Source organism: Sturnira hondurensis, unplaced genomic scaffold (genome assembly GCF_014824575.4).
Source record: "Sturnira hondurensis isolate 20B ecotype Veracruz unplaced genomic scaffold, ASM1482457v3 Scaffold0005329, whole genome shotgun sequence".
Classification (NCBI taxonomy): Eukaryota; Metazoa; Chordata; class Mammalia; order Chiroptera; family Phyllostomidae; genus Sturnira; species Sturnira hondurensis.
In genome coordinates, this window is record NW_028077960.1 from 1,883,942 (window position 1) to 1,911,495 (window position 27,554).

Consider the following 27,554-nt stretch of genomic DNA (forward strand, 5'->3'; position numbering starts at 1 on the left):
AGATCAACTGTGATACAGCACCAGTGTGAAAACAGCACGGCTGTGAGGCAGTCCCGAGGCCAGGCCCCTCCCTGTCTGGCGACACAGCTCCGCTCTTTTCTTCGATGGTCTGCTTTGGCCTGTGTTTGCCCTGCTCTGTGCCAGTCTGCTTTGGCCTGTGCTGGTCTGCTCGGCTCTGCTCCAGTGAGACATGTTCGGTGTCCCAACTCAGTCAGGGAAACACAGTCTTCAGTCTTTGGTGGAAAGGAAACGTGCACTACCAAAGCCAGAGGGAAGCTGGCTTCCAGAGACAGAAGTCCCTGCCCTGGTCCCTGATTAGTGTGTCCTCATGCAAATGAGGAGTCCAAATCCTCACAGTTTGATTGGCCCAAAAAGCACTTTCCCGATTGTTCAAAATGGAGCTACTCAGAACGATCACCGCTGCGCAGCTCAAATTGGATGGGGAAAGCCTCAGTCCTACTGGTTGAAATAGGACTCCAGGAACTCCTCCGTAAGGGCGGCTCAGGTGGCAGAAACAGCGCAGGCAGGCAGGCAGGCGGGCGGGCAGGCCTCTCACTGAGGTGCACTTTGTTTGAGAGGGCCCTGTGTAGCAATGGCTGGTAGGCTCTGGGGTTTTTTTGGTTTTATTTTGTTTTAATTTGAGTGCAGTTAGCCACCAGGAGCTTTTCTTGGTGGGACAAAGGTGTCTTCTTTCTCAGGGTTCATACCAAGTTCCAGGCCCAGACTAGAGCCAGGCTCCCCTCGGGGGCAGAGGGCATAGTGGGATGGGACACAGGCCACACAGACATCACTGGGGCTCCGGGCCTGCAGGCCGGCTGGGAGGACAAGCAGAGGGGGCTCTGCTTGAAGAAAGAACTGGGCCTGGACTAGGGCAGTTCTGTCTTCTGGTCAGACTCCTGAGCTGAGAGCCTGCCCACCAGGCAGGGGAAAGGGGGACCTGCAGTCTTCCCACAGTCCCTGTTCCCTCCTGCCAAAGTGAGCTCCACATGATGGGGTACAGAAATACTGGGCACTCTTCCCAGCTGTCTGTGGTCTCTTGCAGTGGTTTCTACAACCCCTGGGGTGAGTCAGGATGGGGGACTCTCAGCAGCCATGGTGGGAGGGGAGCTGGATCCTGGGGTGGGACACCCCCAACAGGAACATGGCAGGGGCTGTGAGCATTGGTTCCTCAGGACTGTGGGGGAGTCCTTCTGTCCAGGTAGCCTTGGAGACACTCCCGCTGCCCAGCTCAGCCCAGCAAGCCAAAGCCTGGTGCCAAGCATCTGTCTGCTTGAGAAGAACATTTTGAGGGTTATTATGCCTCTGTCCAGGAAGTTAAGGGTCCACCCTGTGGAAGGGGCAGTAGTCAGTAAGGAGGGGGCTGTGGGTCAGGGCCTTGGCGTGGGTCCCCCAGCAGTCAGGGGCCGTGACGAAATCCCCATAGGTGAAGGGGAAGAGGGGTTGGGCTCTGTCCTCCTGAGGTCCTCGGCACCAGGCTCCAGAGGGGATCCTGGGAGGGAGGCCAGTGAGTGAGGTGCAGCAGCCTCAGCACCTCCTCTGCAGGGGTGGGCTCAGCTGGAGGGTTGGAGCCCACACCACAGATGGGCCTGAGGGCTACAAGAGAACAGGGCTACCTGCTGGGGCCTCTTGGAACGCCAGTCTGTTGTACAGTGTGGCACCAGCTGAGCTGGGAGAAGGCTCCCCACCAGTCCTGAGAACGCTAGAGGAGACCAGGGGTATGGGGCCAGCAGTCCCCACGAGGCCGGGAGAGGGGAAAGCTACCTCCAGGTGCAACAGCACGCACAGATGTGGAAGAAGGCTCCAGGCTGGCAACAGCTGGAAAGGACTTGGCTCCAGAAGCCAGGGAACTGCGACACCCAGTGAGCTGGAAGTCAGTGTTGAGGAAGCACCAGGCAGATCCAGTGAGGACCAGTCCTGTAGTAGCTGGGGACCCTTGCCACCTGAGGGACTTGAGGACACTGGGTAGTGGTAGGCAGGGGTAAGGAAGACCTGGCCTCTGTAAGCTGGGTCCTGGTATGTCCTGAGGGCTACAGGTGGCAAGCTCAAGGGTAGGAAAGGTTGGACAGGTCTACCCTGGCTCTTCCACATGGGGGAAGTGCCAAGAATCATGAAAAGGCGGGCAGGGCCCAGGTCTGGGGGGGACCCAGGTCCCCTTGAGTAGGAACAGTCTCCAGGGTGTCTTGCCCACTCAGGGTGGACAGGAGCCTAGACTTCACTCAAGAGGAAGGACTGAGTTCAGCAGACAAAGGACTGGCAGAGCCCTGCCCCTTTGCCAGGGTGAGGGTTGGGTCAGGGAGGTTTGTAGGATCTGAGGAGAAACAGCTGTCCTGCTTTGAACCCCAGGCTCTGAACTTCAGGTAGCAGAGGAGCTGGGAGCTACAGTGAGGGCTTGGAGAGGAGCCTGCCTTGGCCCCACTGCCCCATCTGAGAAGAAAAGGGACTGTACGTGGCTACCCCACGGCTAGTGGAGAAAGCAAGGCACCCCTACCAGGCCTGGGAATCTTAAGACCCTCAAGGGGCCTCTTCGGGTCCTTCCAAGGGACTGAGGGTCTCAACACCCCCTTCCCAGGAGCACACCCCCTTCTCACCGCCCACAAGAAGACACTGGGGCTTGAGAGTTGGGTTTCTCCAGTAGAGAGGCAGGGGCGCAGGAGGCACAATGAGCAGACCAGGGAAACACCGGGGTGTCATGTCAGATAAGGTGGATACCTCCAATGACGCAGGAGCCTGGGGGCAGTGGCTAGAATGTCAGGGTTGGTGTCCCTATGGAGACAGCAGGGTACCCAAGGAGCTGCCCACCTGCCTACCAGCTCCAGCCCAGTCCAGGGCTGTGTCCAGCCCAGGAGATAAAGGGGGCTGTGCTACGCCCACCCTGCCCTGGAGCCTCGGAGGGTTGGGCTAGGGGCTCTTTCTGGGGTTGGGGACTAGAGGCCCTACTAGGGACGTGCCTAAAGAACAGCCGGAAGTAGGCTCAGTGCCCACAGGCTGGAGCACCCCCTACAGCTTTCCTCCTACCCACTTGCCTCAGGCTTCCTCCGCTGGGCCTCAGGGGCGCAGACCGGGCTGGAGCTGCCCCATGGGTTGGAGGCACCACTTTCATCTTACAGAGGACTGTGGGGTCAGAAGAAACACATTCAGTTAGGTCAGTTGGACCCTGCTCCAGTCCCCGGAGGGGCCGAGGGAAACACCGGTGAGAATGAGCCAGGGCAGGAAGCACCTGGATGTCACCAAGGGTGTTGGTAATGAAGCCGGGGCATAGTCCTGCTCTCCTCCTCCCTCCAGAGTTGTTCTCACTCAACTCTTTTTGGGATCAACTCCTGGCAGCCGAGACAGCTGGTTGGGCCCCTCAGCCTTTGGTACTGGGCCAGGGTGCCAGGGGGGCTGCCAGGAGGCAGGGCCTTGCTCAAGCTGGAGCCTTGAGTGCCACTCTCCTCCTGTTAGCTCAGGGCGACAGACCCACACATTGCCAGGCAAGGCCACCTGAGGCCGAGAACAGGCCCAGTCAGGGCAAGCCTGGGCTGGGTGATGGAGGCGGAGCCGGGGCAGAGGTTTCATTTCCGAGGCAGAGGGTTCCGCTGGCCCAGAACCCTGAGGACTGGCTCAGGCCTTAACACAGCCCGACTTAATGTGACCATCAGTGTGCTCCTAGACTTCTGTTTCCCCACCTGTAACCTAGAAGGGATGGTCCAAGTCACTCAAAATAGGTTCCTGAACACCTCAGAATCACTTTGGCAGTTCCATTAAAAATTCAGATGCCTGGGCCCTGAAGACCATTTTCCAGGTGATTTTGTTTGAGAAGCCCTGTCTGGGAGCAGCCCTGCCCAGGAGCCTGGGACGATTACAGGGGAACCGTGGGGCCAGGGAGGCACATTCAACCAAGGTTGAGTGGGTCCCACTCACGTGAGGGGTGGGGAGCACAGCACCAGCACACCTTCCTTGCCCTCAGCTCTTAGACATCAGCCCTCTTACCAAAGAACAGAACGGCCTTGGTGAGAAAGCGATGGGCTGTGGCACTGCCTCCCTCAGGCAGGAACCTTGGGCAGCTCTGTTCCTGCCCTGCCACCTTAGGCTGGGGCCCCCAGGACACCGTCAGAGCTCTCGCCTTAGCAGAGCCCTCAGACCGGGGCTCCCAGGACAGACGTGCGCCCTGGGGAGCAGCTACCTCCCCCCAACACGTCCAGCTCTGCAGGACTCTAACCCGGCCTCCGCATCGTTATGGTCCTGTAGGACACAAATGGACAGACGCCAAGGCTCAGAACCCACCCTGTAACCATGGTAACATTAGCTCAATGTATGCCTGTCAGGGAACAGGAGCACAATAGGTGTGCAAGGAAAGGGGGAGGGAGAGAAATAAGAAGGAAGGAGAAGAGAAAATAGTTAAACTGCTAAAGCAGGTATGACCCTGGCAGTGAGGTGGGTGAGGCTGCCCTTGGCCTGGAGAGTCAGAGCAATGCCACCCATGTCCCAACCCTGTCTAAGCAGCTTCAACTCTACCTTTCTACACTGGAGTTTTCTGTAGACACAGACCACATCCCCTTCTCCAGGTTCCAGGACTGAATGAACTGCAATAGGCTGCAACTGGAACCGCGTCTTCTGGCCCCGCCCCTCCTGTCGGATTCCGGCCCTCCAACCAGGGTATCAACCTTTCCCAAATGCCTCTCCGCGGCCTCCGCAATGTTCAACTCACACTGCCCTTCACAATGGCCTTCACCCACCTTGTCCTGCTGGCCTTCAAGACCCATTTCAGGCAGTGAGGCTTCTGGGACACGTTCTCATCCGCAGACTAGGAGAGGCCCCTCCCGAGCTTCCACAGCACCCTTCCCCCAGGTTGTCACTGTGGTGACCACACCACACTGGGGTTGCCCATCTCCCAGCCTGTCCCTTACTGGGGGCGAGTGCCGCCACTTCAACCCTGGTCCAGCGCAAGGCCAGGCTCTGGCTATAGGAGCCACAAGGTAGCTATGAACAGGAGGAATGGTGTAATTGAGCTCAGCGAAACCCAAGTGAGGGTCAAGGCCAGGCCCGTCTGACCAGCCTTAGTGGCCTGGCCCCTGGGACGAGTGGAGTGGAAAGCACGTCCAGGAGCCATCTCGGCAGCCCTGAGAACAAACGTCTGCAGGAACAGAGCCCTGCTGAGGTTGTGCGAGGGGCCGTCCCTCTGTAGGATAAACCACTGGAACAGGGAGCAAGGAACAGTTTTGTTCCACTTAGACCTTGGGAGACAAATCTTCGTCCTGAGAGGCGTGTGAACTTTGGTCTGGAGACCTGCGCTTCTCACCAGGCCTCAGGCTACAGATCAGCAACCATTAGGACCTGTAAGGGTCTCAGGGGGCTTTCTTGAGTAGGTAAGTAGCTGCCCCGTGGGTAGGTGACAAGGGCCCACATGGCCAGGGCTAGCTGGGGCAACACTGCTGGAGAGCCCTCTGGGCTGGAAGCAGGGACAGCTGCAGCAATCCGGCAAAGGGCTAATCAGCTGGTGAAGACATAAAATCTACAACCCCCCAACACACAGCCAATCCCAGATCCCAAACCAACCCATATGCTTTAATGTTTAATGGCCTGCCTCCGAGGGTGTCTCTGCGGGCGGGGGGGGACACCATGCCCGGCACACCCACGGGTACAGGGAGCTCAGAGTGCACCACAGGACTGGGGACCCTGACGGGAGGAGCTTCTGCCACAGTTTCTTCACACTGAAGTTCAGTGCTACCTCCTAAGTGAGCAGTGCACCTCAGATGGGCCTCGTGGGCAGGCGGTGTCTCCCAGGGCCACAGCCTTGTTACAAACTTAACCAGGCCAAAGGCCCAGCTTGCCAGACTCTGGGCTCAGTTTAGCACTGCAAGGAGGTAACCCATAGCAGGCCTGGCTGATAGGGCTCCAGCTTGCGGAGCCCCAAAGTCCTCAGTCTGCCGTCTTCAGAGACCTTTCAGCATTGAGCTGTCTCTCAGCCTGTCCCTTCTAGTCGCTACAGATGCTCGGCTTCCAGCAGACATACAACTTTCTTGGGATGATGCACCAGGTGAGGTGGGTAGTTCAGGGCAGTCAATGGCATCAATTTAGGACAGGCCTGGGACCCCCCCAGGGGTAAGAACAGCAGGCCCAGAACAAGGCTGCCAGCCCCAGGCTACACCCCTGCACTCCTGCAGGGAGGGTGGGGGGTGTGGGGAGGTGGCAGGTTCCCTCAGGGAGCTACAGGCTGGGGTTTAGGACCCAGGCCCAAACACTGGGGCTGTAACTCTAGGCTTTCCTGGGGAATGACTCGAGAAAGTCTGGCATTCACTGTACCACTCCAAGATAACCAAGTCCTGTGACACATAAAAACTTTCTGGAGGCTCTGTCTGCCTTGACCTCATAGCCCAGGCCCTGGCTGGGAACTGGGCCCTTGTCCTGGGGAGGAAGCAGGGAGCGAACCATGACGGGTGTGCCAGGCGTCACCCTCACACAACCCTTTGAGGTAGGCTATGTTGTTGCTTTACAAACAGGGAACTAAGGGCTCAAGGAAGGAAGTGACTTGCCAATTACACAGCAGGGAGCCAGGATCTGGGCCCTGGTTGGTGGAACTCCAAAGCACACACGTCTTCTCTAAGGATGAAATGGAAAGTAGGCCTTCTAATAAAGGCCCTCAAGTTAAAAGTCCAGGGACTCACAGCCTGGCCTGGCGGGGAGCAGGGAAGAGGGCCAGGTGAGAAGCACTCCAGGGCACATGCCCTCCTCTCCTGGGCAGCTGGCCAGCAGAAGGGAGGGGTAGAGAGAGTGATTACCAAACAGTAGCTGTCCAAAAAGCACCAGCCACGGGTGCTACAGGTGATGGCTCTGGCTGCTCAACAGATGTGGGCAGGGTGAGGGCAGGGCTGCTCTGGAGGTCTTGTGGCCCCAAGTGGGCAGGGCCAGGCCATTAAGCCAGGCGGTTGCCAGCAGTCTTCGGCAGCGGGCCCTCAGTGTGGGGCTGGGCGGGCTGGCGCTGGCATCAGGGGCAGGTGAGGCACCGTGGGACGGTCCCCCAGCAGTTGCCTCTGCTTTCTCCGGGCCAGGAGTTGGTGGCTTCCTCCCCAGCTTCCTGGCCTTGGGGATGGGTGACTTCTGAGCCAGGGAGAGGCTCTCTGGCTCATCTCTGGCCACAGTGGGTTCTGAGGACGGCACATATCCAGCCTCAGTGTCAAAGTCACCTGGGAAATAAATGCACAGTCATGCTAGAGACCCTGACACCGCCCAGACCCTGGCCTCCCAAGCTATCTACACCAATGGTCCCGTTCTGTTCCGGGCCAGGATGACTACAGGGGGGTTGCAGAAACCATGACCATGTTCCCCGCACACGCCCGCTGGCCAAACCATCAAGCTGTGAGAGCGGGCTTTCCCCCAGGTAATGCCAGAGCCCTCCCTGATGAGGGCACTACTCAGGGAGGAGCTGTTTGGTGCAAGGACAAGAGGAACGGGGCCCGACAGAAGAAGGGCCACACTTCCCAGAGTGCTGTCCTGTTCTGCCACACTGCCACCAGGGCAGGAGCCTAAGCCCCACAGGGACCGCCCTGAAAGCAGAGCTTAAAGGGAACATCGGCGGGCATGGAAGGTGCTCTTGACCAAAGGCACAGCCACTTGGAAGAGAGGTTGCCAGGGAAGCGCCACAGAAGGGCGGCACCACAAAGCTGTGGGGAGGACCCAAAGCTCAAGGAGTGGGGACAGGGGTACCAAAACCTAGCTGGCAGCTGGAAACTGGGCCCCGGTCATTTTCTCAGCAGGCCCCAAACTCCTGCAGACCTAGTCAGAACAGAAGGGGACTGTGAAGTGCCTTGGGTCCCGCTGTCCAGCAGGCAGCCCAGGAAAAATGGACCTATCTATTTCTGGGTCCTAGAGAGCCCAACTGTACAGGGAGAAGGTAGGGCCGGGCAGTCCCTGCACAATGCACAACACAGTGCTGTCTCTCTCTCAGAATAAAACACTCCCATTAACACCGTGTGTGCCCCATTCAGTCAACAGCCCCAGCTTCTTAAGTGCTCAGGGGTCAGCAGTTTCATCACCCAAATGCCAGACCCCACACCTGCCCATCATTTCTTCTATGGACCAGGTAAGGGCCCAGGGCAAGGCTGCCAGAATGGGGAGGGGGTGAGGAACACTTCTACAGAGACACAGCTGGACAGAGGCTGGGGGGTAAGGCAACAGAACAAGGAGAGAAAGACATGGCAGGCCTCGAGATCTCCTGAGGTAGAAGAGACAGCAACAGACACCAATGGGCACCATCACCAAAGTCCTGGAGGAAGTAATGAGATGGTGCCCACCACGAGAGATCGCAAAACCTCTCAGGGTGAGGTGGAGCCACTGGAGCTGGTCAGGGGGTGCCCTGAACGGCACTGAGCATGCTGGAGAGTGACGTGCACAGTTAGTTGGGAAAAGCAAACTGCCAAACAAGATCTCAACTTACTGGGACACTTCCATGAATGCAAATACCTGGGAAGACTGAAAACTGTGCATTCAGAAGGCAATAACATGGGGCCGTGGCAGGGTGGGGGGACACCCCTGCTGGGTTTCAGGAAGGAGGCACTGGATGAGAGGAGGTACTGTTCTCTGGGATGGGGAATGAGCTTAGGGAAAAGCTCAGGAGTGCAGTCTGGGAGGACTCCAGGGTCAGAGACACACCAGCCAGGTGCAGAAGACCAGCATGCAGTTGGTCATTTGGGGCTGAAGCTCAGAAGTGGGGAGGCTGGGAGAGACAGACACGGGGGAAATAACCTCAGATAATAAACAGGGCCTGGGCAGAGTCCCAGAGTCCAGAGAAGCCTGCAGCAAATACAGGAGGAACAGCAAAGGAGGGAGAGGGACCCAGGAGGACGCAGCGCCAGGATGGCCAAGAAGGCATTTCCATGCAGACATAGTAGCTGGCACGCTCAGCGGCTTATAGAAGAGGCTATAAAGGCTGTCATTGACACTGGGGGTGAAGAAGGATGGGGGTCCACAGAGCCCACCCTGGAAGGCTGGCCATCCTCACGCCCTCCCAGGTTCTTGGGCCTCCCTGACCTTTCCAGAGGCCCAGGAATCCCTCAGCCCCTGGCTGTGAGCACTCATACAACCCACACACCTGTCACTCGCTCACACAGCTTTCGGTGGCGACTGGGGTTGCCCCATGCTCACCCAGCTGGCGGCGTACACAGTCACGCCACTGCAGGCCCAGCAGGTCAGGGTATATGTCGGGCAGCTGGCGCAGCGCCAGCAACTTCAGCATGCGCGAGGTGCAGCCACGCAGGGCCCGCTCCCGCAGGGCCCGCTCCTCTGACAGCGTGGTGGGTCGCAGCTCCACCCGGTGCTCCTGCAGCACGTGGTCCACAGAAGCAGGCGGCAGCCTCGGGAAGAGCCGCTCCTTCACCAGGTGGATGGGCACGAAGATGGCACCAGCCCGCACAACGTGGGGGAAGGGGCACTGCTGTGTGCACACGAAGCGCTGCAGCTGGGACAGCAGCCTGCCCAGCAGCCCCTGCACAGCCTGGCCGTCCTGCCACGCTGCCTGGCCCCACGGCCCAGCCGTCTCCAGCCACTCGCGCAGCTTCTCAGGTGGGGAGTGGGCCACGGAGCCCGAGATGGCGTCACACAGGGACTCATGCAGCCCCGCAAAGTGCTGCTCTGGGGAGTCTCCTGTGACAGGGGTAGAAGCTGGAGTCGGAGCCTGGGCTGGAGCAGGCGACGGAGCCACGGCAGGGGCTGGGGCAGCCACAGATACAGCTGGAGAACTGGGCAGTGCCAGGTCAAAGCAGGCCACGGGCAAGGGCTGGGTGAGAATCTGTAGTCCAACGGGAATGGATGTAGAGGTGGGTGCAGGCTGGTCAGCAGCAGGGACCGAGGTGGGCACGGATGGGACCACGGCTGCAGGCAAGGGTGCCGGCCGGAGGATCTTGAATTTTCGAAACATGAAGGCCACAGAGCTGTGGAAGTTGGTCTTTGGGGTGGCCTCTGTGGTCACTGGCAACCCAGGCAGCTCTGAGACTGTGCTTCCCACGCCTGGCACACCCACGGCTACAGGGAGGTCGGAGTGCGCTGCAGGACCGGGGACCTTGACAGGAGGAGCCTCTGCCACCGGTTTCTTCACGCTCAAGTCCAGTGCCACCTCCTCCCTAAGTGAGCAGTGCGCCCTCAAAGGGGCCTCCTGGGCAGGCGGCGTCTCCCTGGAGTCTTGGTCATGGCTGTCCTTGGGGGCTGGGGCCGGGTCAGGCTCAGATGAGACCCCGGGGGTCTGCACATCTAGATAGTCACGGTAGGGGGCCAGGCTGAAGACGTTGTCGATAATGGGCATGGGCGGAGAGCCAGGGGACAGCGTGCCCTGGCTCTCTAGAAGAGACCGGTGCTCCTGGGCACAGGATGGGAGTGCTGGTGGGGTGCGGGGAACTGGACTATCTCCAATGACAATGGGTGCCCTAGGGTGCTCTTTGAGCTGGGGCTGGAGCTGTTCTTTCCTGCAGCTTGGCAGCCACATGGTCTCCTGAGTTTCCCGCACTTCAGTCACAGGCTCCGGGCATGGCTGACTGGCACTCATGGGCTGGCACGCTTGCTGGACAGCACTAGGCTGTGGCACAGCCTGAACACTGTTCTGGGAAGGTGGTGTCCCTCTGAGCCCTGGGGATGCTCCATAGAGAACAAGGTCATCCCGTGCATAAGGAAAGCCCAGCGACTGGGGGGCAAAGTCAAGTGGGCACCGTGGAGCAAGGGGTGGCTCCACCTTAAGGCCTGGTGAGGGTGTCGGGAGCGGGACAGAGGGATAGGAATAAGTGTCCAGCCCCACTGGGGGCATGCAGGGTGTCTGGGCTGTCTGGTGCCTCAGGTAGGGGCTATTTGGCCCACCAGCCAGGTACCCAGCTCCCTTGTGGGCTCCCAGAGGCTGTAGCGGGGGCACCGAGCTGTAGCTGCTCTGCTTCTCCGGGTGGTGACAGGCTGGAGGGCAGGACAGAGCCTGCGGAGGCGGGGGGAGTGGGTAGTGGGAAGGCACTGTATCCTGGTAGGCTGGCCCCAAGGGTTGGGCCAGCTGGGTCCAAGGACTGGGGGATCCCTCAGGCAATGACTGCTTGGGGTCCCCAGAATAAGGACCTACATACTTGGAAGCCAGGAAGCCCGTGCTGTGGATGGTCTGGTACTTGTCCAGGAATGCCTGGCACGGGGAGAAGCTCCCTGAGGAGTCTTTGCCAGATCCATCAACTGACACTCCACGCAAGAAGGTGCCATCCAGGGACTGACCCTTGCCAGGAGCCAGGGTCAGAGAACAAGGCGCATCGGCCGGGGGTAACAGGGGCCCAGCCATCAGTGTCCAATCAACATCCAATGACCTCTTCGCTGCCCCTTCGCCCAGGCAAGCCGAGAGCCCGTAACACAGAGGGCTGCGATAGACAGGTTTGGGTGCCGCCAGCGGGGGGCACGGGTAGGAATGAGCCTGGGGACTGAAGGGCAGGAGCTCACCAGGGCCAGAGTCCTGCACCTTCTCAGAGCTTCCTGCTGGTGGGCGATAGAGCAGACAGCTGGCCAACAGGTTGTCTTCCCGAAGCGGGGGTCCTGCCATGCTGGCAGGATACAAAGGTGGGTACCGGGTCCAGGATGCCAACCGCTCTGAGCCTGCTTTGGCAGCACCCTCCACGGGGCAGAAGTAGGCACCCTTGTAGTTGCAGGGGTCCTGGTTAGCAGCAGAGGGAGCCAAGCTGTGCCGGGGTCCAGAGTCGGCCTCTAGACGGGGTAGCTTGCCGTACAACATGGGCCCCAGGGGGCCCTGTGGCCGCTTCTCCGCCATCACCGTGAAAAGGCTTCAAGCCCTCCGGGGCCCCAGCTACTCAACTGCTGACCTGGCGCAGAGAGGGAGACAGACACGGGCCATCAGAAGAACAGGCGTCAGGTAAGCAACAGGGGGCGTCGGCTCTCGCTGGCTCACCAGTACACCTAAGAACTTGGCACTTAGAAGATACTCAATAAAGATTCTATGAATAAATGAATGAATGCGTGGTATAATGCAGAGGTTCCCGACTTCATATTTTAAACTGCAGAACCCTTTGTTAATGAATGGTAGTGCAGCGGCCCTTCACATGCCACCTCCCCCCTACCACCTCCACGCCAGGAGCCCCTCTGTTCCGCTTCCCTTTCCGTGACTCCCAAGACAACCTCCTTGGGCTTTCAGCCTTTGGGGACACTTCAGTCTGAGGATCACTTTGTTGGCTACTCCCCACTCCCCATATACATATAAGACCCATTCAACCCCAAGTAACTGACGAAAAGATACGGCATGAGAGGCAGGCTCTGACCTCCCATGACAAGCTCTTAGTCCAAGGTCCCAGAGTCAATGCAAGATGCCCACTGCAGCCGAGATGTGGAATGGGGCAATGTCTACAAATTCAGGGTTCCTGTGACATTCTATTTTTTTTATTTTATTATTTATTTTTATCTTTATTTTATAGAGGAAGGGAGGGAGAAAGAGAGGGAGCAAAACACTGACTGCTTGCCTTCTGCAAGCACCTCGACTGGGGACGGAGCCCACAGCCTATGCATGTGCCCTGACTGGGAATCAAACCGGTGACCTTTTGGTTTGTAGGACAATGCCCAACCAACTGAGACACACCCGTCAGGGCCTGTGGCACTCTTTAGATCTGTTTTGGAAGAGGGCTCTGTATGCAAAGCAGCCCCGATTCACCAAAGGAGCCGAGACCAAAGAACAGTCAGAGGCAGACAGTCTGGCTTGTCCGTTAATGAATTTCATAGGGAACTTCCATACAGAAACGCAGTCCTGGACAGCAGCAAGACAAAATGGCCCCCACACCTCCCACCCCCCAGACCATGTGCTTATATTGCCTAAGCAGTGAGACTGTGTGGGCGATCAAGGGGATCCGATGCCAGGGGGCTCCGGTGCCAGATCAAGTTTAGAAATAGGTAACATTGAGGGGGACTCGTCCTGGAGACAGAACTAATGAAAATCCTGTGACTAGCCAAGAACTCTGTGCACATATTCCAGAGCTGACCTGGAGGGCGGGGAGGGGGTCAAGGGTCCCGGGTTCACTCAGATGTGAAGATGGCAGATTACCTTTAAGCTGGAGTCACTTATGTTCCACACAAGATCTGACCTGCCAGGCTTATTTAAAAATGACAGAGTCAGGCCTGGAACTCAGGTCCCTGGGCCCAGAGCAAAACAGGATTTATTTCCGAAGGGTGGTCCCCCAGGAGAGGTGGCCCCCCCCCCAGGAGAGGTAGCCAGGGGCATCCCTTTACACAAGCCACGCTTCCTCCTACCCTAGCCCCACCCCGCAACAGGAGAACCAAGGCTGTCCTGCAGGTGGCGCTGTGGCACCAGCAGGAAGGTCCCAAAACTTAGGGGAGGAGAGCCTGTGTCCATCCCAATACTTAAGCTGCAGTTGGCTGTTGACGGGCACCCACCCGGGGTGGGAGCACCAAGAAAAGCAGGTGGGGAGGTGGAAGGATGTGAATGTCCAGGCAGGGAGCCTCCAGGGCCTGGAGAGTGCTAGTTTGCAACTACCTGCATTGTACCGATGTTAAAACTGAGTGCAAGAGAAAGACTAAGGCCCAGAAGCAAAGCTGAGCAAAAGGCCCACAGAGGTGAAGCATGGGTTTCCTCAAGGCAGCAGGCACTCAATGACTTATGAGGGGTCATGAGGTCAGTCTGCTAAGGCCACATGACCTTCCTCTGCCTCCCCCAGCACCCTATTTCCCGAAACCCACAGGTGGCTTAGAAAAAATAAACCAGCTCAATCTTGCTCTGATTAGGCCATGTGCCAGGTGTCACAGGTTTCTATTACCAAGAAGCCAAAAACAGCCCCCTCTCCCTCTCCTCCCTTCTGGCTGGTAGCCAATGACAATCACAGGCTCAGTGTTAGTCCAGCATATTTTGGGGACAGGAAAAGCCAAAGGTAGCATGGGGGCCAGTGCCCACTCCTATCCCAAGGAAGCCAGGTGGAACTCTCAGAAAGCTGGCTCATATCCGAGCCAGAAACTATACCTCAGACAAGCCTAGGAAAGGGATGTTCCAGAGAAGACAGGAGGGGGAATCAGGACCACAGTATCAACAGCAGTGCCCTATCCCAGGAGAATGCAGCTTTATAAGAAAGGGGTGCATGGCCCTGGCCAGGCAGCTCAGTTGGTTAGAGCATCATCCTGATATACAAAGGTTGTGGGTTTGATTCCCGATCAGGGCACATACAATAATCAACCGATAAATGCATATAAGGCAGAACAACAAATTGTTGTTTCTCTCTCTCCTTAAAAGGGGTCATATGGTTGTGGGGTGCTGAGCCCCACCCTGCCCTCAGGAGCTCTGGAGTAAATAAATAAGTGCTGGCTTACTCTCACCTCCCCCAAATGTTCCCTGGGGCCTCCTTCACACTCACTTCCCAGTCCCAGGAGTCCTTCTCTCCTGGGCTCTGCCCACTGTGTGCCTTTGCCCTAGAGACTTCCTGAGACCCCCCCCCCCCCAGGGACCCAGCCTAGAGAGGTGAGGCCACCCTGGGGCCTTCAGGTGCCTTTAGGAGAGAGGAGTCTCCAGAGAGCCACCAGAGGACTATGAAGTGTATGGAGGTCACCTTCCTATCAGTAGGAGATGGAGGCCTGCTCCCTCAAGTGAGGCCCCTCTTCACTCAAGAGAGGAGCCTCCTTTCTTGACACACACATACTGAGTCGGCAAACAACTGCTTTGAGAAAGATGGGAATCCAGGAAGCATGGTCTCATCACTTTTTGGGCCACCACAATGTTTCCTGGCTGAAGCTGGAACTGGGCTAGGAGGATGAACCTCAAGCAAGGCCCAGGGCAGGGTCCGGAAGGGCCAACCAGCGCTGTGCCATCCGGGGCCTAAGCTGGGAGACAAACAGATCCGTGGCCCAATGCCTTCTTCCACCTCTGGGGGGAGAGGGCGGTCTCTGGATGGCTGGATGGACGTCAGGAAAGACCAGGAAGAGAGTGATCCTGCCCAGCTGTGGCCAGCATCTGGCCTCTCAAACGACTGAAATAGGGCCCCCACCCCGTATTCTCACAGTTTCTCCTGAGGTTCCGGGACACTGCTATCCCTAGAACCGAATCTGGGCAGCCCAGGCTACAGTGGAGGGGCAAGGGTCGCAGGATGGGCCTTCACCGGCTTTCCTCTATCTGCCTTGCGCATAACTCTGGTACCTGGGGTCCTCAGCCGCCTGACTTTGGGGCTTCCGGGTGTCCCCCATGCCCTCCCCTGCGGCACTGGAGTGCACGTGCAACCCCAGCAGGCTGATATACAGGCGGCCGCCACGCAGGCAAACCCGTGCCTGCAAGTACGCCTGCAAGTACGTGCATGGCCCACATCTGCACACACTCCCCTCCAGAACTGCGTTCTCCCCTCGCTCGGGCACCGGCACACGTGTGCACACACGCAGGTCCATGCATCGAGCACCGCCGACTGACACTCAAAGACTGGCGGGAGACCCGGAGCAGGGGGCGGCCGGGCCACAAAATCTGGGCAGCCACCGCCTCGGGACGATCCCGCCAGTCTGGGCTGCGGCCAGAGGGTGAGTCAAGCCACAGCGAGGAAACCGCAGGGCCGTCCCGTCCCAGCAGGGCGCGTCCACGGTCCCACTGAGCCTCAGTGCCCTCTGCCCCCCAGGCCCAGTACCCCCGCTGCCCCTCACACAGCTGCGCCTGGACAGTCCACGAAAGCCAGGGTCTGCGGGAGGCCCGAGGGCTCGCCCTCCCCCTCCTCCTCTACAGCTCTGCGCCCGGGCCCAGCCGGAGCTCCAGAGCACTGCGGGTCCTGGGAGCCTCGAAGTCCAGGGAGAGTCGGGGCAATGACTCGGCCCGGGACCTGCAGCCCTTCGGCTAGTGGCTGGTAGCAGCCAGGAACCACACCATCCTTGGCTCAGGCCCGGCGCTCTCCATTCCTCGGACCCACCGGTAGGGGCGCCCTAGGGCAGCGCCGCCCACCCCTTCCCCACGCGCCTCCCGCAAACTCGGCCCAAGTTTCCAGGCCGGACGAGCGACCGAGCTCCTACCTGCAGGGCGTCAGGCGGCCCAGTGCTGCCGCCCGGAGCCGCGGCCGCATCCTCCAGCGCTGCCGAAGCCGTGGGTCCTTGTCCCACTGGGCCCTGTGCGGGAACCCGCGGTGAGCTCCAAGCCTAGAGACAACCTCCTCGCTGCTGTTCGCGCCGCCGCCGGGCGCTGTCTGCGGTCCGGGTCGGGGAGGGCTAGGGGCGGAGCGGGGGCGGGGCGGCCAGCACGGTTGGGGCAGAGCCCGGCAGCGCTTCTAGGAGCCTGCGCTCCCCTGGGCCCAGGATGCCGAGGGCCTGTGTGGGCCAACCCTCCGAGGACCTGACTGTGGGCGCGGTGCACGTCTGTACTCACCACACTCCACGAACCAATGCCGGTCGGGCCCAGCACACGCCTTCATTCAGCCACTTCGTTAGATTGTTTGTTCCTTGTCACTTTCTAGCTACGTGGCCCTGTGCATGCCCTTTGACCTCGTTGAGCTTCAGTTTCCATAATTTTAGTAAAACTGAAATTATGTCATAGTGGGATTGTTGTAAGCCTTAGAAGAGGTTGTATTAAACATCTGGCACACAGTAGGTCCTCTAGCTCCCTTGGCCAGTACTAATGGCTTTAGGGAGCCGGAGAAGGACTCCTTAGTCTAAGTGCAGCCAGTGAAGACAAATTCCAGACAGATGTATCTCAGCTCTTGTTAGAACACCACACCTGTTTGAGGAAGGGGTGATTTTCCTATTCCTGTAGTGAGCCAGGAATGAGGGTACGAGGTAGGGAGTGCTAAGTGAACTGAACTCTTTTGGCAAATCTCCCTCCATAAAACAGGCCTGAGCCTGTGTAGCCTGAGAGATGGGGTGGGGTGCATACTTCCAGCCAGGAATAGTATATTGCCAAGAGAGAGGCTGGAGGGGTGAAAGGGCTGTTCCCAACCCCAACTCTCTGGGCCACCTGACTTGGGGTGAGAAGCCCCTCTGTGCTGCTGCCTTCTCTGAAGAAACCTGGTCAGTGCCTGAGCTGCCTAAGAACTGGAGACAAGTGTGTACGGTGGAGGAGGGACGTACATGCCAAAGGTCAGAGAGCAAGTTCATGGGGCAAAACCTCCCAGTCCATCTGCTCAGGTCCCAGAGGTCAGGGCTGCCTGAATCAGAAGACCATGCAGGCCTGAGGTCCCAGGTTCCAAGAGTCAGGAAGGTGTTGGAGCAGTTGGAGGTGAGGACGGGCTAGACACTGCAGGTCGGAATAGGAAGAAGCAGTGGAGGTCAGCTGGCAGGAGAGGAGAGGGTATCATTTAGTTGAGAGCTGGAGGGGCCTTAGGACTAGTTAGGAGAGCTCTGGGGAGCAGAGATTCAGAGACGGCTGGGGCTTTCCCAAGGTCACAACTCAGCATCAGGAAAGTGCGTCTACCTGCTGACAGCTACTAGTCACAGCCAAGCTGTTTGACAGCTACTAGTCAGGACACAGCTGTTTGCTCTTCCCTACTCTTGCACCTCACCAACTTCGCCCTCCCCTCCTGCCTCCTCCAGCACACCACTGCTTGGCCCACCTTCACCTTGCTGTTTGGGGAGTGGGAGGAGGGCAGTGTTCTCAACTCTTAGGTCTAGGACTCTCAGGTTTTGTGCTTAGGTGGTCTGGTGTTCTCTCCAATCCCTCTGAGCCTGAGTGAGACACACCTAGGCCAGGATGACTCTGATAAGACTCACACCACTGAGTCCTGTCTTAATTCAGGACTCTCACAAAAGCAGCAGCTCACTTAATCAGTGTCTTGTCCATTCCTTTTCAGCGTCACTAAAACACATTGAAATATAAAACAAAGGACACAGGGTGGGGGCTTGGCAGCCATTTTGTAACTCTGAGCCTCAGCTTCCTAATCTGCAAAATGAAAACCTCAAGATCTGCTTCGTAGGCTAAGGTGAGTGTCAAACAAAATCCATGTGGAAATTGCTCATAAACTGTAAAAAGCTATGTAGAGTGATGGCTGACTGTCACTTTCTGAATGCCCTGCCCTTGCCCTTTTCTTCTGTACCCCAAGGGTCGTGTGCAGAACCTTGGAGAGAGGTGGCTATCAAGCCCTTGTTTGATGACAGGAAGTGGTCAATACAATGTGGCTGTCCTGGGAGCCCCCACGCGTTTATTAGGCTGTGGTGTAAGAGAGAAATAGTATTGAGGTTGGAAGAAACAGTCTGTCCTCATGTGGGCTTCCGGGGCAGAGTTAACAAAGAAGAGTAGCTTAGAGGAGTCTGGGAAGGGGGTCTCACACTCACACCACACCAGGTACACACAGGCTCCACACATTCCTCTTCCTCCCCACCCCAGACACAGATGACTGTTCCTGGCTTCCTGGGAAGGCAAGGTGAAAGGTCAGCTCCCCAAACCTCAGCTTCTTAATGTGGCCACGCCTGCTCTTTACAAAACTTTCCTTCCCTGGAAGAGCTCCTTCCCACCTCAGACCAGGGAGATGGGGTGCCAGCAGGCACCCTACAGACAGAGAAACAGGGAGGTGTGACGCGTTTCCCCAAGACACGCAGCAATGCTCTCCCCAATCCTTTCAGACCCAGTTGTAGATATCGCCTCCCCCATGAAGGCCCCCGGACTGCTTTTACAGCCTCTCTCCCCTTTACATCCTCCCAGCAGAAGAACAGCTCAGTGTTGTGGGGTGGGCAAGGCAGAGAGCTCCTACCTGGAGCATGGCCCTGTGCCCGTCACTTGATAAACATTATGTTGATTAATTTGTACAACCATATGCGATAGGTGTTTGAAACACATAAACTGAGGTTTGACCTACTGAGCTGTGTGAACTTAGGCAAGCCCCTTGACCTTTCAGTTTAGACTTCTCATGATTAGGCTATATCCCAGAGCTTGCATGGACCAGTGAGTTCACAGCTTTCTTTATAGTACGCCCTCAGCCAGTGGTAGCTCTAAAGGAGGAGGGGTGGAGCATGTGGCCCACATAACCAAGAGATGGAGTAGCTTGGATTCCCCCCAAACCCTTCCAAGAGAAGGCTCAGGTACAGCTGGTGGTCAGGAACCCTCTGCTATTGAAGCACACAGAGCCTGAGGGTTGAGCCGTACCAGAGGCCAGCAGTGTGGACTCAGAACACGCAGGCTGGATGGGACCAGGGGTGGGTCAGGGTCATGGGATCTGATGGGAGTGAGGTGAGCCACTTTCAAAGGTGTGCTGGCAAATCACACCTTCCTTCTGGAGAGAAGGCTGGGACACAGTAACCTGTTGCCTTGCTGTAGTGAGCAGAGAGTAGAATGCAGAACCCCCCACCTCACCTCCAGAGGAAATCAGTCTCTCGGCAGGGGCGGGGGCCGTGGGGGGTGTCTCAAAGGCAGAGAGAAGGAGATGGACCTCCCTGGAGGATGGTGCCTGCCAGCCTACTGGCTACAGAAAAACAAAACAAAAACCTATGCAATAATTTGGGGACCTAACTATGAGGAAAAGGGGAGCTCTTTAATAAATTAACAGCCAGTATGGGTTGCCTGTCCTTCCCATCTTTCCTCCCACCAAATACTGAGGACCCCCAGGCTTTATGCTGGCAGTGAGTGGGCCCCAGCTGCTGTTTCCCAGCACAGTCAGAGAGGCAGATGGAAGACAGCCCCGGCGAACTCTAGCGTGACATGTGCCTTTGTGGGAATAGGGCTGCTGCAGAAGCCTGAGGAATAGGGGCTGGGCCTTGAGTCAAGAGAGGGCCCCCATTCTGCCTGTGCCAAGAGCCCAGCCACTGAGAGGTATGGCTTGGTACTAGAAGCAGTGGGGAACATTCCCTCCCTATCTCCAGAGAGGTCTTCCCAATGTCCCTATGTGACCCTGTCACCCCACCCCCAGCTTGGAGTCTCCCAAGGCTCCTCAGTGCCCCACTGTGGCTTCTGCTTCTCTCCCTGTTGCCACTGCAGTCCCCAGAGCCAGCCAGAGCTGGGTTGCACCTCTATGCTTTGGAGTATGTTTGTCCAGTTCTTTCTTTGCTAACTTCCTTTGGCCTTCAAGATTGAGCTTAGGCCCCTCCTTCCAGAAAGTCTCCCAGAGCTCCAGAATGCATTTAGTCATCTCTTCTGAGGCCTCATAGGGTTGTGGAACTCATCTCCATGCTAAAATTACCTGATTAGAAGCCTGGCTCCCTACTAGACTGTGGAGGGACCTCCTCTGAGGCAGAACCTGGGTGTGTCTGAGCGCTAAGACCCTGGTGTCCAGCCCAAGGCTGAGTCAGGCCATGGTCATGGAGTGTAGGCTGACTCTGCACAACAGAAGGAAAAGAAAGGCAGAAAACCCTCCCCAGACCCAGTGATGAGTACCTGGAAGGAACCTGCGCTTCCCAAAGCTCCCAACAGCCCCTGCACTCACCCTTTCGGCCTCTCGGGACCCACAGCACCAAAACTCAGACCAGCAACAGCCTGCTGCCAGCCCCCATTTCAACATGGGAAAACTGAGGCCTAGACAGGGCCAGCCGTGGTCTCCTAAAGGCCTGTCCAGCCTATACACAGGCTTCCTTCTTGTTCTGACCCTGCCTCTCCCTCCCCATTTCCTCCCTTCCCCTAACCTAGGATAGAAAACCACCTGGCTAAGCTCCACCTGCATGCCTCATGCTGCCTGCAAACCCATTCTTGGGGGTCCCCAGCCTGGGGCTGGGCTTGAGAGGAGGAGAAGAGGAGAAACCCCCGTGAAAAGGGGAGAGGCTGATGCATTTTCCCCTCACTGTTGCAGCAGGTTGCTCCCTCTACCCTAAGCCCGGACTTAGGTCAGCCTCCCTCATCTCTTTTCCTTTCCCTGTCCAGGGCCTCTCTCTGGGGCCTACCCCCAGCCCCTGTGCCCTGGGCTGGCAGCACAGCTATTCCCAGGATGGGAGTTTGGGCACTGACAGCCTGAACCCACAGTCCTGACTCCTGCCTTGTGTCCGTCTTGCCTTGGTTGGCCTTTGGCCTCTATTAGAAATTAACTTCCCCCAGTTCCCCAGTTCAAATGTTTGGGGGAATCTGCAAATCCAGCTCCTCCTGGCCCTGTCCAAGTCTCTTCCACCAATTCTGGAGCACCCTCTCCTCCTCCTGTGGGTAGATGGGGTAGACTGTCTGTGGAAGCCTTCCTAAGGCTGGTTGGTCTGGGCCAGGGGGTTACTGCTGTCCCCTCAGAGGCAGCCCAGTGCGGTTTCCAACACTTAGAGCTGATTACTGAGCTTGGCATCAGAGGGCTCAGCTCTGGCTTGGGGCTGGCACAGCAGCTGCTGACGAGGGGGAGGTGTGCAGCCAGGCCAGCTGAGGCCAGGGTCAGGGCAGAGAGAAGCCTCATGCTCCCAGGGGTGGTGAGAGGCACTGCCTCAGATCCTTCTTATCATTATCTCAGCTTAGACTCACAGCCCTGCCCTGGAAAGGGGTCTCCAGGGCCCTCCCACAAACACCCACGCTCAGAACCGTCAGGCTTCTGGGAGGCTGAGTGGTAGCAGAGAGGGACACTTTGTCCTCGTTAGAGGCTGGGCTGTGGCTCTCTGGCTCTGACACCTTACTGACCGCCACCCTGTGGCTTGAGGTGCAGACCAGGAGAAGTCAGGTTTCCAGTGCACAGGTCTTAGGCTTTGGGTCTAAATCCTGCTTTGCTTATCGATGGTTGTGTAACCCTGGACATGCTGGTCACCAGTCTAAGCCTGGGTTGCCTCGCCTATAGAATGGAATGGGGATCCCTGTCCTGTGAGGCAGTGTACAGTATAGAAAGTGCTTGGCAAATAGAAAGATGAATTTAAAGAAGGAAAGAAAAATAAACAAAATAAAAAATATTTTTAAAGCTCTGGCCAGGTAGTTCAGTTGGTTAGTAGAGCATCCTCTCAATAAGCCAAGGCTACGAGTTGGATATCCAGTCAGGGCACATAAAAAAATCAACCAATGACTGCATAAATAAGTGGGAAACAAACCTCTCTCTCTCTCTCTTTCTCTCTCTCTCTCCCTCTCCCTGTCAATCAATAAAATTTAGGGGAGAAAAGGTGCTTGGTGCAGCCCCTGGCACAGCCTCCTCTCCATACCCGCCATTTACTTCCTCCAAGCCCTGCTGTGGACTCAGCCTCAAGCTTCCCGCATTGCAAGGGGGCACGATTGCAAACGTCACAGCGCTGACAGCCCAGACATGGGCCACCCCCATTGCCAAGTGACCAAGAAACATGTCATCTTCATGTTCAGGAAAAGCCTTGTGCCTCAGCCCTGCCCCTTGCTCCTCATCTCTGCTGACTTGATTTTTTAATTTAATAATCATATAGCCTTTACCAGGCACTGTTTTCAGTATATTACAAATATTAATGTGTTCAATTTATTCAACCCATTTAATGAATTAAACGAGAGGATGCTGAGGTGGGAGCTGTGGTGGGCAGGGGCCCGGGCATACCTCCCTCCCATGCCAGGGCGTCTCAGGCTGTGCTGCTGGGTTGGATAGTGGTCCTGCCGCCTGCCACAGAGCCAGCCTGGGGCTGGCGCAGCCATGGGCAGGCCAGAGTTTCTGGAAGAGCAATGACAGCTAATTAAAACTTCGGTGCAGTGACGCCCTCTTGGGATCATGATTGCCTCAGTCAGTTCCGTTGGGGAGAGCCCCTAATTGGACCCCTGGGCCCTAGTAATGATGCAAGCTCACCAGGCCAAGGATAACAGGCAAGGAGGGAGGGACAACGGAGGGAAGGAAACAGGTTGGCAAAAAAATAATGATAACTCTCCTCCCATTGTGAGAGTAGTAACTTGGGAGTCCCCAGATTGTCGCTTAACTGCTGTGTACCTTTGGATTCGTTGCTTGGCTTCTCTGAGCCTCCACCTGTACTGAAAAGTAGAGATAATAAAAACTCTGGCCCTGGAGGGTTGCTGTGAAAAGTACCTAGCACACAGCCTGGCTCAGAAGTAGGGACTCATGAAATTGGAGCAATTATTATCATGCTATTAAACCAGGGTTACTACCAAAGGTTTTTCATACCATAAGCTCATCTAGTTCTGAGAGTGTCCTGGGAAGGAGGAGAGTCGGGACAAGCATCCCATCAAGGGAGGTGTTTAGCCTCCCAGCTTTCTCTCCTATGACCTGGGTCTGGGTCCTGGGCCCCACGAGCAGTGTGGAGGAGCAGGAACAGGGGTGTGTGGGTGCTACAGGAGGTCAGGTAGAAGGTCACAGAGATGCAGATGGAACCAAAGACTGCAGAGGGGAGAGGACCTAATTAGTCAGAAAGGGGCAGAGATGTTTAGCAGGGTGGCAGCCTAAATAAAAACCCAGAGACCAGAGAGAGTACAGAGTGTGTCCAGAAGCCACAGGCAGCCAATAGGGCTAGAGTTGGGGTGGGCCAATATGAGTGACAGCCACACTCTCCCTTGCTGAGGCCTGGGATGTGGCTGTAGGTGACCAAAGTCTCCCCTAGCTCCAGAGCAGGCTGTGAAGAGGGGAATACGGAGGAGGGAAGAGGGTGCTACCTGTTTCCTTTCTGGCTGCAGCAAAGTGAAACTCACTAACTCGGCTGCCCTCTGTCTGGGTGTCAGTCTCACCCCTGTCTGTGGGGCCTCTGTCATCACACAACACAGGTCCATCTCCCTGGGCTCTGCAGCCCCTTTGGGGGGGGTCACACAGGTCTGTTCTCAGAAGGACAGGGTCCAGACCAAGGGCCCGAATAGGGCTGGAATGGGGTGAGCCCCAGACACCCCCCCCATGATGACCCAGCTCAGTGACATCACCCCTGTTCTCACAGGCTATCTCCAATGGCACCCAACTCATGTTTACCTGGCCTGCAGCAGGCCTGGGGGCCCCAGGACATAGCAGCAGGCCTTTCTGCTCCTCAGCACTGCCCCAGGGCAGAGCGCTCTGCCTGCCAAGCGCTTAGGGAACCCTCCCAACAAGTGTGATCTCAGAACACAAGACCTTTTGGGCCAGGGCCAGGGCCAAGGTGTGGAGGAGACCAGGTTGCTTTTTTTTTAAGTTAAAAATTCTTCCTGTATTACACAAAGACAATTCAACTACTTCTAGGTTCAACTGTATGTACATATCTTTATTGTTCAAAGCGTGCGTGCCCGTGATGTTAAGAGCAGTCACTTCCGAGTGTCATCAGGTTGCAGCTTTCCGTGGGTGTCATCATTTGTCACACCCGCTTCCCATTTCACATAGAGTTGACAGACTGCTCTAGGAAATTAGGAAGCTCTTCCAGGCCACAGGGCAAACATATACCTCATGTTCCTCCACACACTATTATGCCAGAAGCAACTAATTTCTGAAGAAGACATAGTTGAAGCTATCACAAGTGTCCCAGCTTATCAATATACTGTTTTATCATTTTCATTAACACAGTGTATTACAATGAAGCCCTAATTTGCATTATAATTAGTTCTTTCAAGACATTGCATGTTCTCCCGAGGACACATCATGATTCCCCAAATGCAAGGTCAATCTCAGAACAGTCTCCCAACTAGTGAGTGGAGAGCTCCCCACAGGTGCGGGGAGCCGTTTCCTGTCCCGCAAGGGCGTGCTGGGAGCAGTGCTGTGTGAGGTCAGCGCTGACCGTGAGGGCCCGCCCCTCTGGGACAGTCTCCATCACACACGTGGCAGAATGAAAAGACTGCCAGGCTGAGCCTTACTGTAGTTAGTATGTTAGTACTAGTGCATGTTGTAAGAATTATTTTCCATTGTTCAGTTTAGCTTGAGAGAGAATAAAGAATTCGGGCAAAAATTATTACCAGATTATGACCAGTTTTCTAAGCTAAAGAAATAAAGTAATTGCTGAGGTTAACACAAATACAGTAATTCTCTTCATACGACCTTGTGCTGTTTTCTGAACTACATTACTAAAAATCATGAACTCAGTTGGTTAGGTGTCATCCTGCAAAGTGAAAGGTCGAAAGTTTGATTCCTGGTCAGGGCACGTGCCTGCCTGGGCACACAGGAGAGGCACCCGATCAGTGATTTTCTCTCACATGGATGTTTGATGTGAGAGAAAATCTTCTTCCCTCCCTTCCCCTCTCTCTAAAAAAATAAATAGAAATCATGAGCTTAGCAAAATCTCTACAAGCCAACTCATCAAAACAGACATTTGGGCAATATGAATTTAATTTTTTATCAATAAAACTTTAGATTTTAGACAGCCCTGGCTGGTGTAGCTCAGTTGGTTAGAGCATAGTCCTGTACACACACACACACACACACACACACACACACGTTAAGGGTTTGATTCCTGGTCAGGGCACATACCTAGGTTGTGGGTTCCATCCCCAGTTGGAGCATATGGGAGTGAACCAGTTAAAGTTTCTCTCTCTCTTTCTTCCTTACTCACCTCTAAAATCAATAAACATATTTAGCAAAAAAACTTTAGACTTTGTATTTATTTAGGGCTGTTTGCACATTTTCATAGAATGTTTAGTTTGCTCTAATAGATGACAGGATAGCTCCACCTCAGTGAGACCCTGGCCTAAACAGATTTGCTTTACTTCCATAGCTAAAGGGTAACATTAAACACGGAAGGTTTTGGTTTGTGGCACTGGAGGGTAATCTATGCAGGGCATCCTTCAAAAGCTACAATTAAGGCCCTACCTAGCTTTTCAGCAACATAAGGCCAAGTGAGGTCTTCTGGCCCATTTGCTTGACATTCATGTTTTATGCCTTGAAACTTATTTTTGACTGTATCCTGGGAGCTCACATAGATCATTTCATTGTTCCGAATTCCCTGGTTTCAAAGCTTGCATCACATAAAGCATAGCAACCGCCTTTCTCAGGAAGCATTCCCAAAATGCTTGAAGGAGTTGGTTATGGTTCCAGCTACATCTCCAACCAAGGCCTCCTTGCCTTCTACTGCGATGCACGTTTTGTCCACACCGAAACAAAAAATGACGGCCTTCTTTCTGTTCTTGGTTTCTTCTGGTGTGGAATACTTCCTAACTTTAATGTTATTAAAAATATGACATACTTCATCAGCAACTTGCACTCCTTAGGCCATCTTTGCCGCTGCAAAGATGGGGGTCAAAGGGGTGCAGGGCATGGAGTCTGTGGGCACTGAGTCTGCTGAGCTTCCTGCGGCAGCAGCACTGAGCCAACAGGTGAGTAGATGACCTGGGACCGGGCTTACCAGGGGGCAGGGCTGTGCATATCACATGCTGCCACTCAGGATGCTTGGGAAGGCAGCTGGGCAGCCCTGGTGAATCAACCGTTTATGAACAACCACTGCCTGCTCTGGACCCTCTGCCAGCCGCCCCCTCCCCTCCTGCAGTCCCTCCCTCCTGTCAGCCAGACCATCTGCAACGCACTTGGCTCCAATTAGCTGGGTAATTAGCACCTCATAAGGCCTGCCAGCCTTTGCACGGTTCCCCTGGGAAGGGGTTTCAGGTGGTCTCCATGACTTCATGGCCTCTGGCTGGGCAAGTCCAGGCAGGCCAAGGGGCCAGGCTGCAAGGCCCCTGTACCCACAGGTGCCCCTCAGCATTCACTGATACGGGTTTTCCAGCACAGGGTGGTAGTGCCACCTGCCAAATCCCTCAAGGGCTGGGAGGCAGAGGAGCCCCACTCAGCACGGGGCTTCTCCTAGCAGTCACCAGGACCGCGTACGAGCGCCCACACATGCCTCCCCAGCAGCTCTGCTTACCTGGGGACTCCTGGCTGGCTGGGACATCAGGGGTATGGGCAGGGCAAGGGGAAGCGTAGGGCAGCCAAGTCCCCCAGGTACCCCAGGGAAAGAAACAAAAAATTGGGGGTCAGATCAGGGAGCTGAGTGGGGAGAGAGGATGGGGGCAGCCTGTGGCAAGTGGGGACAAAGAAGACCCCTTGCAAAAGACATGAGACACTGCCAAAGAGTATGTGGAACCACAGCAAGTGGAGTGGCTCCGGGGTAAGGGGCAGGCCAGCGAGCGCATTCCCTGACCAGGCTCACTTTTCCCACCTTTAACAACAGGACAGTAATTATAACAGCCCCAGGTTCCAGAGCAGAGTTCAGGAGGCTGGGTGCAGGGTGAGCATTAGTGCTTAGGGGGTGGGAGACAGGAGGCAGTGGCACCCAGGCCATGGGGCAGGAAGAGAGCGTCAAGGGAAACCACCTCTTGCCAACCCTCCTCCCCAACTCAGAGCTGCACTGGCCCAGGGAGAGGTCTTAATGGGAGTGTGGGCCCCACCAAGGCCTGCTCAGGCTTGGGGAGAAGGAGAGCATGTCAGGCCTGGGTAACCAGTATGAAGGTGCGGGGGACCCAGATGGACAGGAAGTCAGCCTGCCCCCCCAGGCCCACAGACTGAGGCAACTTGGGAATGTGGTCAGTCATGGGACTGAGGCTCCAGCTGCCGGAGAAGCAAATAGCCTGCAGCTGGGGAGAGGTTTGGTGGGGGCAGGGCCTGCTTCCCTGGTGAGTCTCCAGCTCAGTCCAGAATAGGCTCACTGCTGCCTCACTGTCCTGGCAACAAATCCCCTGTTAATGCCTCCTTCCTTGAGATAAGCACTGCCTTCTTAGGATGCTCTGGTGAAAAAAAAAAAAAAGGCATTAGACACTTAGTCCAGGCCCAAATCCCAACTTGCCACTCAGGGCAAGGCCCTTTACTTCTGTGAGCTCCAGAGTCTTTGACTGAGGAGTGGTGATCCTGGCCCAAGTTCATGGTAAGCTTTAAGTGCCCAGTGTTCCAATGCACTTG

General features: G+C 56.2%; 1 protein-coding gene and 1 pseudogene across 4 annotated transcripts; both read right to left on the bottom strand.

Moving 5' to 3' along the window:
* Positions 1 to 612: 612 nt before the first annotated feature.
* CUNH15orf39 (chromosome unknown C15orf39 homolog) lies at positions 613 to 16,175 on the bottom strand. 4 transcript variants are annotated; one of them, XR_005066632.1, is made up of 4 exons: positions 15,973 to 16,175; positions 9,121 to 11,804; positions 3,970 to 7,163; positions 613 to 3,111 (listed from the first exon to the last, which is right to left on the bottom strand). XR_005066632.1 is itself a non-coding variant. In XM_037046998.1 (3 exons), the coding sequence occupies exons 2-3, from the start codon at positions 11,750 to 11,752 to the stop codon at positions 6,796 to 6,798; spliced, it is 3,000 nt and encodes a 999-aa protein (XP_036902893.1). In that variant the 5' UTR covers positions 11,753 to 11,804; positions 15,973 to 16,175; the 3' UTR covers positions 613 to 6,795. The 4 variants fall into 4 exon arrangements, 2 of the variants coding, with proteins under 2 accessions (XP_036902893.1, XP_036902894.1); XR_005066633.1 differs by having other exon boundaries at positions 613 to 1,327; positions 1,784 to 7,163; XM_037046998.1 differs by having other exon boundaries at positions 613 to 7,163.
* A 9,072-nt stretch (positions 16,176 to 25,247) lies between these two features.
* Positions 25,248 to 25,881, bottom strand: LOC118987825 (destrin-like; annotated as a pseudogene).
* Positions 25,882 to 27,554: the final 1,673 nt, after the last annotated feature.

Excerpts from the sequence above, each read along its gene's own strand:
- CUNH15orf39 (XM_037046998.1), bottom strand. The coding sequence starts at position 11,752 with ATGGCGGAGAAGCGGCCACAGGGCCCCCTGGGGCCCATGTTGTACGGC. Across the intron at positions 7,164-9,120 it reads CTGTGTACGCCGCCAGCTGG|GTGACTTTGACACTGAGGCT; the intron begins GTGAGCATGGGG and ends TTTATTTCCCAG.